Genomic DNA, 12,385 nt, shown 5'->3' on the forward strand with positions numbered 1-12,385 from the left:
GTTAGAGGCAACTGAGCGTTAGAGAGGCAAGCTTGTGACCAGAAGGTCGCCAGGTCAATCCCCTGACCGACAGGTGGGGAAGTGAAAGGCAGTGCTTGCCCCTCCCTCATTACCACCACAAGGGTCCCCTTGAGCAAACCCCTGAACCCCGAGTGCTCCAGAGGAGCTGCTCAGTGGCGGCAGGCTGTGGCTGCACTGGGCAGCTTCCAGGTGTGAATGTGATCAGCATGTTTCTGCAAAAGAGAGCCTCTCTCTCAGTGAATCTCACTTGAGGCTGTCTATCACTTAAAATATTTAATCACAAGAGTGAATCACATTTATCTGTTCAAAATGAACCTTAAAGGGATATTTTTCAAGTATTTAATGAACAAATATGCTCAAATAATAACACATGACAAACCCAAGTCCATCAGGCACAGATGAGCATATTGACCTGCTCAATTTAACACCAAGGCCAGAAAATATTCACATTTAAGATGAGATTAGAGAAATTTGACTTTATTATGTCAATTAATGATATATTAATTGTTGCAGCTGGAAGTGTTAAAAGTTCTTTAGGTTTATTTGTTTGTCCAGCTGTTCCTTCCTTTTTGTGCACAACGTATTCATTAAATGATTAAACTGGCAGCTGTGTGTTCACTGTGCATGGCAGGATACTCTTCACTGAAAAATTACAATCCTACCAATAATCCACGTTTTTAATAACTGCATCTATAATCTGATTACCACTTTTTTATCTGTTTCTCTGATGGAGTACAGTTACCTTTTTTGTATCCAGATTACATGCTGCTTGTGGTGTACCTTACATTTTATTGTCAAAAATAAAGTTGGAAGCTGTTGCTTGCAAACACACATTTACTAAAGTGTTATTACTACTAAGATACGTGAGTACATAGGGAGAGATCACATATGAAAAAACTTATTGAAGAGACGCGTAATGATGTCCGATCGGTCCTTGAGTTTATGTTCCACCTTTGATTTTTTCAGGGCCCTCGAAACCAGTTTCTCCAGGAGTACCTTGATAAGCATTTTGTCGTTGTCTGTCTGTTCTGTTGCACACTGTCCTTCAGTTGTCCTGTCAAGTTTTGAGACAGGCTTTTCTGCCTGTTCTGTTGGACATGTTCTGTTGCATATATAAATCTTTAAAGAACCTTAAAGATCCTTAAAGATCATTAATCATGAAATCAATTACATTTTGTCCAGTTTGAAGGAGAAGGTGGGAGGAAACCGGAGCACCCGGAGGAAACCCACGCCAACACAGCAGGCAACACACAAACTCTAAAGGAAAGCTCAGGGTCGGGACGGGAACCCGGGACCCTCGCCCTCTGAGGATGAGGTCACACTGCTGATGTGGCCCTGAGAGCTCAAGTCCTGCCACAGATCTAAGCAGCTTTCTGCTCTACTGGTTTGAGACCAGTGAGGAGAAGATAAACTGGATGTGAGGCAGGACTTCAGCTCTGCATAACTTTTTTAATAGATGTGTCAGTTAGCTTTGTGGGGCAGTTTTCAGTGACAGACACCACCTCCTTTACCTTACAGTAAACTCACTGCCATGCTGGTTTAATCTGGCGCAGAGACTTGGAAGCTTTTCTTAAGAATCTGTGTAGGGCAGGTTTTTTTGGTGGTGCCGTCAGGCGACGTTTGATGGTGGAGGCAATAAATGATTCAATTTCTGGATTATGTAAATCCATAAAAACTAGCACTATGTCTGGACAGCCCCACGCCTTACATAGATCTTTGAAAATGGACTTTTCGAGTTTTGCTAAATTCTTTTGGGTGATCTTAAAATCCTCACCCTCAACTTCAGCCCACGACTTATTGAAGAGACGTGTAATGATGTCCGATCGGTCCTTGAGTTTATGTTCCACCTTTGATTTTTTCAGGGCCCTCGAAACCAGTTTCTCCAGGAGTACCTTGATAAGCATTTTGTCTTTGTCTGTCTGTTCTGTTGTACACTGTTCTTCAGTTGTCCTGTCAGGTTTTGAGACAGGCTTTTCTGCCTGTTCTGTTTCACGCTGTCTGGCAGTTGGCCTGTCAAGTTTTGAGACAGGCTTTTCTGCCTGTTTAGTTGGACACTGTCCTTCAGTTGGCCTGTCAAGTTTTGAGACAGGCTTTTCTGCCTGTTTTGTTGGACACTGTCCTTCAGTTGGCCTGTCAAGTTTTGAGACAGGCTTTTCTGCTTGTTCTGTTGCACGCTGCCTGGCAGTTGGCCTGTCAAGTTTTGAGACAGGCTTTTCTGCCTGTTCTGTTGCACGCTGTCTGGCAGTTGGCCTGTCAAGTTTTGAGACAGGCTTTTCTGCCTGTTCTGTTGGACACTGTCTGGCAATTGGCCTGTCAAGTTTTGAGACAGGCTTTTCTGGCTGTTTTTTTGGCCACTGTCCTTCAGTTGGCCTGTCAAGTTTTGAGACAGGCTTTTCTGCCTGTTCTGTTGGACGCTGTCTGGCAGTTGGCCTGTCAAGTTTTGAGACAGGCTTTTCTGCCTGTTCTGTTGCACGCTGTCTGGCAGTTGGCCTGTCAAGTTTTGAGACAGGCTTTTCTGGCTGTTTTGTTGGACACTGTCCTTCAGTTGGCCTGTCAAGTTTTGAGACAGGCTTTTCTGCCTGTTCTGTTGCACGCTGCCTGGCAGTTGGCCTGTCAAGTTTTGAGACAGGCTTTTCTGCCTGTTCTGTTGCACGCTGTCTGGCAGTTGGCCTGTCAAGTTTTGAGACAGGCTTTTCTGCCTGTTCTGTTGGACACTGTCTGGCAGTTGGCCTGTCAAGTTTTGAGACAGGCTTTGCCTCAGTCACCAAAGGTGCTGCAGTCTCTCCTGGTATCAGTGATTCATCATCTATCAAAGCGTGCATTAACATTTTACTGTAGCGGTCAGCATGAGTGTTCAGCCACCAGCTCATCAGTACCACAAAACACCACACTTTGGCATATATTTCATCTTGTATATCAGCACACGTTTGACCTCTTTTTGATACGTCGATGATCTCTGGTAATCCTTTTTTTATGTGACTGTTGATGAGGTCACAGAGTTTTTTTGCGAACACCAGCTGTTTAACACTGCCAATACTTTCGATGCCCCAAATCTCTTCTGAATCCTTTTGTTTTTCTTCGTCCTCTGGCAGTAGCAGAGATTCAGCTTTACCTATGAGTGACTGCAGGGACTGCTTGCTTTCAACTTTGGAGTGCAGGAAGTATTTGGTCTTTATTTGTGACACTATGCGACATATCACTGCACTGGAAATGCGTTGTAAGAAAATGTTCTTGATCTTAGTCCCTACTGCTTCCAAATACAGTTTCATTTTGGGACCTGCAGCTGTCGTCTGTTCTGCACTCTTAACTTTTCCAACAATTTCTTGAGTAATGTCACCTGCAATGACTTCAATCTCCAGAGAGCATTCCAGTGACTCATAGTCATGGTCTGATGCCTCAGTCAAAAGAGGTATTACGATTTTACTCACCTCTTGTCTAATTTTTTTCTGGACAGCTTCAGTTGTTTTTCTCACAAAGCTGTCCTCTGATAAGACCTCTCTGGTCTGCACTTTGTCTGATAGGTCTAGTGACAGTGACTCTGGGTCGATGCTCATGACAGGTGTTAACCAAAAGTCTGGGTCTTCTCCTGTGATGTCACCTTGGGGTTTTACAAAGTCGAACCAGTGATTCCCTAGGTTCATACTTATGACCGTTGACGGACAGTCTGGGTCTTTGCTTGGGTCTGCTGTTATGTCTGCTGTTTGATGGCCAGTCTGTAATTCAGAGGACACGTTTGTCAGCTGTATGTCCTTTGTTCTCTTTGGTTTACATATGGATGAGTTTCTCATAATGTTCCTGAACATTCTGTGAGCATGATTAACCATATCTTGAAATTGGATGGGTGGAGTTATGCGCTGGCATATCACATGCTTCTCAGTGTAAAGACCACATGAGCATGCAGACTTGACGATTTCTGCAACCTCTTTTGATAATAGTTCGTTTAAACTTTCTGAGCTCTCACATGGGACGGGCTTCTGGATGCCCAGAGCTTCTGCAAAACCCTGAAAGAGTGTTTCGCCCAAAGCGAACTGAATTTGCTCCGTGGACATGATCGTGTTTATGTGCCGAGAAGCCACCAGTGTGGCATCTGACAGGCATCGAATTATTTCCAAAAGCAGGTCTGCCAACATAATTTTTGTGGCTTCATGAGAAAAAGATTGCAACAATTCCCACTGTTTATCTGACATTCTTTGAAAAAACGATGTAATCAGTGAGCGAATAGTATCTGGTCTAACTAACGGTGTTTCTGTTGTATCCATGGTGAATCTTTCTATATCTGTTCGTGTGTCTGTCCTCGATCTTATTTTCTCAGTTTTGTTGTTCCTTTGCATATTATGAAATTTCTTGAATGCTTTCAAAAGTGTGTGAAAATTTTGTGAATTTCTGTGTATGATTGAAACAACAGATCTGATCTTAGCTGTTCAAAACATGATGTCATCAAAGGAATTCATGGCTCTCTGATGTCATCAGAGCACCTGTTGCTAGGCGCAGAATCTGTGTTTTTTTTTGTTTTTTTTTAAAACTTTATTGAAAAAAAAATCAGAACATTCTTTTTGTGTATATTCCATTCTGTTGCTGAGTTGTAAAGACTTCATTGTATAAAAATAATGAAAACAAAGGAAAGTGTTCAACAACAAAACAATAAAGAAGAACAACAAAAAAACATATTAGTCCACTAAATAAACAAAAATAAACTGCTGTCTGTGATAACAGTCCAAGTTCAACAAATTAACAACCTACATTAAAGGTTGTGTGGAAGTTTTAGAGGCTGACATGACATCAACTGTTTATTAGCAATCTAATCTATATCTGAGATTTGTAACCATTTAAACCATTTTGAGAAAACATTTGAGGATGAAGGTGAAATTGTCCATGTGGGCCAACTGTCAAAAATCTCTACCAAAGTTTTATTTAAGTTAAATTCTCAATAAAACACAGACTAATCTAGTTTGATGTACTGTTATAATAGTATGATTTAATATTAAATAAGCATAAAACAACACAATTATTCTGAATATTACAATTAATCTGGGGAATTGTGTGAGTCATGGCAACAAAGTGTCAAGTGGTCTAACCATAATTAACTATAATAATATTGTGCAAGAAGACCGTGTGACAGGAAATGATATCACAGAGAAGGACCCCTGCAGACTGTAACACTACAACATTTTTATGGTGTGATCACATATACTTTGGTTCACAAGTCAAATGGTATGACCCCAGGAAAACACTGATAATTCATCATAATTATAAAAATTAGTTTTTAGTACTTTAAAAATTATGTTGTATGTCCATGATAATTCCTGTCAAATTGTATTTTAAATTGAAATATCAAATGTTTGCACATTTCAATTCCTATTTCTCACTATTAGAGGCCAGTTTAATCAGATATCAATAGTTTATGATGCTGATTAAATATTAAATATGAACTAACTCAATATGTCAAACTATTTTCAAGTGGTCAGTATTATGTTTTTGAGGTGATGTATCCACAACTTTATTGTCAAAGCTCTGTGAGGGTTGAATAAAATCATCATGTTGCACAACCCAAGTGCTTTTAAAATACTTAGCTTTAATGTACATTTGTGTTCCAGTCTCTTATAATTTTAAGCAGTATATAATGTCAGAATTTCAAAATATAGCAGAATAAAGTGGGTGAACATTCACACCGACTCTTGAACAGGTTTAAAAGACATAAAGACATAAAAGGCTGAGGTTGCTAAGCTAAGTTGCGGGTGTGTAAATCTAATGCAGAAAAATATACACTGACACTGTCGTGGCTTCATTCATTGTCGTTGACATGCAATAATATTAGATTAACAATACAGCATGGTAGAGTAATTTCTAGCAATATTTTTTAAGATTTTATAAAGAAATAGATACAGTCATAAATGAAAAATGTTTAAATAAATTAAAATTCTTTGAACAAATCTTTTATATTTAGTTATTTGTCTTCATACTTCCTCATTTCTTTATCCTTCTCATATTTCCACGTGTATTATTCTGTTACAGATTTGTTATGGCAGTCCAAAGACTCAGATATGAGTTCGTATTAAAGCCTTCAGGAGGCAGCAGAGCGCGCGGGATAAAAATCAGTCTGCTTTTAATTCCACGAAGAAGAAGACGCTGAAAACGGAAGTAAAGTTTTCCGGTGTCCTTGTGTGACAGAGGCAACTGTAGACGGACTGAGAAGATGAACAGACATATATTTGTAAGTTTATTTTACACTCAAAGCTTGCATTTACCTTGTAGAACTATTATTTAAACGATTAGGTAAATATATGTTCGGAAATTTAGCGTCGAAAAGACGACGGCGGCTACATTTAGCTTCAAACTGTTAGCTAAGCTAGGGGTCAAAGCCAGGTAACGTTAGTATGCCGCCCGAGGAGTTAGCATTAGCTTAGCTTCCGTGGTAGACTCACAAGCATTTACTCGTTTTTTTTCTTAGTATATTTTAATGCAAACATAATCAAATAAGTGTTCATAGCCAGTTATAAGCGGGTTCAGTATGACGTCCATGTCCTCCTGTGTGTGTGTGTGTGATGACTTTGGTTGTCTGTTGGTGTTTCCAGGCGCTCCAGCAGGTGGCGCGGCGGACCATCTCCAGCTCTGCCCGCCGTCAGGTCGACAACAAAGTCCCACAGAAGCAGAAGCTGTTTCAGGTAAAACATCAGACAATAAACTGATTAAACCGACACCGTGGCTGTGCTGTTAAAGTGCAGGTCTGTTATTAACACACTGTTAAATTTCCCGACCCGTTTTCCATCTGAAGAAAATATAAATGCATATTTTCAGGTATAGTTTTCGTAGTCACGACCATTACAGTGCAAAAATGAAAAATTTTCCTCTTCGTTGTAGTGCCATTTATCCATATAAGTTTTTTTTTTTGCAATGAGTTGCAGAGGTTTGGAGATATCTGTCTTAAAGATGTCTGCCTTATCTCCATTATAATGAAACTGGGTGGGTCATGGCTTGTGGTGCTCAAACTTTACATTTGTAAAAGAACCATGTCTCTTTGCACAAGTCATGATAATCATGATTATCAAAGTAATCGACAGCCATTGTTGTGAGCAGTTACGTGTAGGAACTGTTTTCCTCTTCTGGATTATTTTGAGTAATAGGGTCATGATTTCTGGACAGACACATTGCTGTTGAGTTTTTCCAGATGACTTCTCTGAGCACCATCTAGGGCTGCGTATCATTTGGGTTTTTAACGATAGTGGTTCTTGAACCGATACTTTGATTATATCATTTGCTAACCAGAGGAAAGATTCTTCTTCATCATAGATAAAAATGGCAAGTGAATATGACACATTGCATCGGTGTTTTATATCTCTGTCCCCATCACCCAGATAAGGGACAACCACACTGGCGGCTGTTTGTCCTTGGTAGGTCACACAAGCAGTTAAGCCTGGTGCGTCCTCTGATGCTTCCCAATTTAACATTGGTTGCAGGTCCTGTCTGGTGTTGGACTCCTTTCGAGTGAAATACAGCTGCACTTTTGACTGTAAGCTTGGCATTTAACTGTGTTTAAGATAGCTACTAGCTAATGGTAGGCTACCTGCTGCCAGATGCGTGTAAAGGGAGTGATGCTGTAATGTGAACAAGATGCATCTGTAATGTCTGCCCCAGAGGACAACTATCAACAGCTCAGGTATTTGGCTACCATAATCTCTGTTGTGATTCAGTCCAGTTGGTAGCTGACATATAGGAGCTGGTGCCATATTGGCACTGCGTTTCGATACCCAATCCTAGTGCCGTCCAATTCCATTATACTCAGAAGAAGGCAGAAATCTGTAAGGCTGATATTGTCAAAACTCAGCAACTCATACCAACACAATCGAGATGGATAAATAGAGCTACAGGTAAGAGGAAAAATCTGAGTTTTATTTGGTGGATGAATTGGTTCTCTAACAATATCCAAAATTTTCCTTTCTGTCTGAATGTGGGACCAAATCCTGTGTGTCCACCTGTGTTTCATAAGTAGGCATTAGTATAAATAATTTTAAGTAATAATGACTCTGGTATTTTGATCTCTATGAAGCCTCTAGCCCCCTTTGTGACATTGGCCCCCGGCAGTAATTCATGTCATCACAATTAAACTTCAGATATTAATGACAACAGTGAAGTTATGTTGTTCTTCCTGTTTGTTGTCTAAATAACTGCAATTAAAAGCCAGTAGAATTAATTAATTTTTTTTATGTGTATTGATGGTTTGGTCTCATGTAATATAACTTTTTTAAAGTTGTTTTGTTATTTAAGTTGTCCTCTATCTGCCCTGAGTGATAGCCTGTTTGCCCAGGATGAAACCAGTGTTTAAATCCAAAGGTTCAGCTTTCCTGTGAATGTACCAGTAACAGCCGGACCTGCCAGAGGCGAGCAAACAACGTTAATGTACACTGACAGAATCAGAAGAGAGAGGCAAACATTTAGGTATCAGTCTGGTCAGACAGTCTGTGAGATCACAAAAATATCTTTGAAGATCCAAACCGCTGATGGGTAACAGGTATAAAACAGCCCGTTGTGTCGGGAACACAAAATCAGTAACATACAAAGTGCTGAGGTCACAGATGCAGGTTTTAAGTGGCATGGCTGTGCTGTCTGCAAAAAAAAAACTGCACATGTGGGAACATGATCCGCACTGAGGTAGCTCTCCTTTTCCACACAGTGCGTGTGGGATTCACCAAATTTGTAGCCACAAGCTGCCAGAGAATGACTAAGCCTCGCCTCATGAATGTAAATTACGAGAAATGTTGCTTCTTGTAGCCCCTGAAAACCAAAATAAAGGGCTTCAAATATGCCTTGAAAGACTTTCCAAAGCAAAGTGAATAAATAAGAACACAAACAATCTTGAAAGGCTAAAAGCAGACATGTTTCATGAGTTTTTCCTTTGACAAGGTCGAGTAGAAAGTACTTCCTCATTCTTTGTAAAGTACCGTTAGGAGCAGGGTTGTAAATTTTGAGCATCTTTCATTTTTCCTACATTATCATAGAAGATGAGATACAAAATGCACGTCTTTTTCCCAGCTCACTTTTAATTAAGCAATTCTAGTGGCACATTAGTTACGTGAAACATTAATTCATGAAGCACAAACTGTTTAATCAAACAGAATAATAAAACATTAAGGCTCTCGCTTGAAATGGTTGCTCTTGTCTTTATTCAGGATCAGAAATGCTTAATTGATTCCCGGGTCATGTTACAGATGCTCCCTTTCAAGAATAGAAAAATTTATCTCACAGTGCAAGAAAAAATATAAATAGATGTGTAAAAATATGTACTGATATACACAGAGACAAAATGGCAATAATAGATAATAAAACAAAATGTATAAAGGTATGTGCCTTATTTCCCCAAACAGTAATATACTGTTATTATTCATATATACAGTAGTAGAATAGAAGTACAGTTATAGAATAAAAAATAAGAAATCGTAGAACAAGTAGCGCTGCCAAACAAATGAATATTAAATGGGCTACAGTTGCTTCCATTTCTAGACTAACAAGCAGACCAAACTAAATCATAAGAAAACCTGTGAGCTCCAGAAAAATGGTACACAAAACAAACATTGTTGGTTAGTATATTATTAATTTTTTTTTAATTTGTTGAATAATCATTAACAGGAGAGATCAAACTTTAGAATATGAGGAAGAAAAGTTAAGCAAGTATAAACAATCCTACAACAGTTTTATTGGACTTGAATTTCTGTCCCGTCACGCTGCAGTTCTCCAGTCAAGAAGTGGTTTGAACTCCAGAAAAGCAGCAACGAGAGGCTGTAAGACCTACAGATGAATATATGATCATGTTGTACACATGCTAACTGGTGCATGTTTTCATTTCTTATGCAGTGGTTCCTCTCATGAAGCCCTGAATCCTCAATTACTGTCACTTTAGCCCCAAAGATAAGTAGTCAGTATGCGAAAGCAATCTAACAGAGTGAAGCACTAATTATGCATGTTACTGTCTGTTTGACCTGCCGTGAATAAATAAGTACTCACAGAGCTTCGTTGCTTTATCAGTAGTATTTTATGTATAAATTGTGTGAACAGATCATAGTTTATAATGCTGCCAAATGTGACTACTGTTACTGTTCAAATGAAGGACTTATAGATGATGTAACCAGCTGCCAAAGCATCTCGTAGACTAAACAAACTAGTTTTATGGCTGGTTTGTTCCCTGAAGCTGCTCCTGACCGCTGAAATATGCTTTTTATAACCTACGATGATTGAATCCAGCCCGCATGATGAATACACATACATTTTGTAGGGGTTCTTTGAAATCCATTCTACTTTTCCTGAATTGCATGTTTTCTGTTTTGATTGAATGACGTGTGTGTGTCTTCAGAAAGAGTGTCAAATTATGTGGTGGTGGCGGCATAAAATTTCAACTATTCGGGTTGGGCAGTATGTTAAAATTTTCCAACTGGCAACACCGTGAAAAGGAAACAGTTGAGAGAACTCAAAATTTCAAAGCAGCGTACTGCAGTAGATTTTTGAGTTTCAACCCAACTCAAATTCTCAAGTATTGAAAAGGTTTTACCAATTACTCATTTTTTTTATTGGGATAATTTACTTTTCTTATGTAGATAAACTTACAGCTTTGAATTTTAGAAACTTGAAATATTGCATTTAACAGATATTGAGTAAATTCTTTGAAGAGAAAGTAAATGTTAAAATTTTAATATTTTCAATTAAGAATATAAAATTTTTCAGGCACTAAAGTAGAAAAACCCAAATCTACTGCAGTGCATTGCCTTAAAATTTTCAGTCGTCTCAACCATTTTTTACAGTGCAGTTGCAAAATAAAGTGACAAAAAACGTCCAAAAAAATACAAGTGGTGATGGGCTCAGCCAGTTGCTGAAGGTCGACATATTCGTCCGATTGCCTAACCCTAAAATCAATAATAAAATATTCAGCATGTAATGAATACCTATGAATTTGGTCCTTCATAAGTTTGCTGCTTGAACACACAACATAAGTGGGTCTGATGGAGGCTACTTTCACATAATGATTGATCAGTAACAGGCGTAGTTTTTTCATTTTTTTTTCCCCTACATAATATTGATTCCATGCGTACAGCCATAAAAACAAACTTGTGTCTTGCGTCTGCTGATGTGGTTCCATCTTCCGAGAGTTGGTTGAGGTGTTGCCTCGTGCAGAATAGTTGTTCTCCTGATTCACACCGGTCGTTTGAATATTGTTCTTTGTCGATGTTCTATGTTTTCCATCATGTTTCTCTCCTGCAGGAGGATAATGGGATGCCCGTTCATTTAAAAGGAGGCAGCGCCGACGCCATTCTGTACAGAACAACGATGGCCCTCACTGTCCTGGGTGAGAAAATCCTTCTCTGTTTAAAACTTTTCAGCTTCATGTGTTGTTACCCACAAATCTTCTTCTTTTGGCATTTAATGGCAGACTGAAACACTTCTAAGCGTTAATGTTGCCCCCGTCAGGTCTGGCAGAATTGCATCTCTGATACCTGCAGTACAGTAGAAAAATGAGTTCTGTCACCTTCAGAGTTTTGACTTTGTTTCGGTGCAGCAGCATTGTTTTTCCTTACACCCCTACTGTGGCCTGTCTGTTCAGTATCATATTGAACTAACCAGACTTGTTTTCCTTGCAGGAACTGGATATGTTGTGTATGAACTGGTGAAGGCAGCGTTCCCTCAGAAGAAAGACTAACTCCACTGCTACAGCTGTTTACTTCCATTTTAAATAACCGGCCAGCAGCTCTATATTGTATAAAAGATGATAATCCTCTGTGTGTCCCGGGCTGCGGGTTACCTGTCATGGTGGGATATTGTTTCATGTTCATGGGATCAATATTTATTTCTTGTACTCTCTCCGAGACCTTGAGGATCAATAAAAAAAATACCTCTCATGACCAAAACCTGTTGATGTGTCATTCTCTGATCACTGTATTTGTTTTTGTATGTGTTTTAAATACAGTAAATATTCAGAAGGTCAAAGTACGTAAAGTATTTCTGCTGTCTGTGCACCAACAAGATTATTTATTTGTATAATTTTAAAGTGAAAGGTTTGTTGTTGGTTATACTCAATAATCCAGAACTCGACGACTGCTTATTCCAGAGAGGACTGGGGGTCTCACAGTCCACTGGTTGTCCTACTCTCACATTTTATCGAGGACATGGTTTGCTGTAACGGATTGTCATGCAGTCCAGGTCCAGTCCAGGAAGGTTGCGACGTCGTGGTCGCAATTCATGCAGGTTCAACGAATCTCTGTGAAATCTGTGCAGCCTTGCAATGTTGTCCAAACTCTGCAACTTTTCTGTAAATTTGACCAGTGAACTATCCCACAAAACTTAACCAAAAACAGCCTGTGAAATCCTGGAGAGACTGATTTTG

At 39.3% G+C, this 12,385-nt stretch overlaps 1 protein-coding gene across 1 annotated transcript; it reads left to right on the plus strand.

Annotated features, from left to right (window-relative positions):
* The first annotated feature begins 6,102 nt into the window (after positions 1-6,102).
* On the plus strand, positions 6,103-11,909 carry cox7a2b (cytochrome c oxidase subunit 7A2b). Its single transcript, XM_084737756.1, has 4 exons — positions 6,103-6,232; positions 6,594-6,683; positions 11,266-11,350; positions 11,643-11,909. The coding sequence occupies exons 1-4, from the start codon at positions 6,215-6,217 to the stop codon at positions 11,699-11,701; spliced, it is 252 nt and encodes an 83-aa protein (XP_084593882.1). The 5' UTR covers positions 6,103-6,214; the 3' UTR covers positions 11,702-11,909.
* The last annotated feature ends 476 nt before the right edge of the window (positions 11,910-12,385 follow it).

The sequence above is a fragment of the Lutjanus erythropterus genome, chromosome 15 (assembly GCF_056507025.1).
Source record: "Lutjanus erythropterus isolate fLutEry1 chromosome 15, fLutEry1.hap2, whole genome shotgun sequence".
In the NCBI taxonomy this organism is placed as follows: Eukaryota; Metazoa; Chordata; class Actinopteri; order Lutjaniformes; family Lutjanidae; genus Lutjanus; species Lutjanus erythropterus.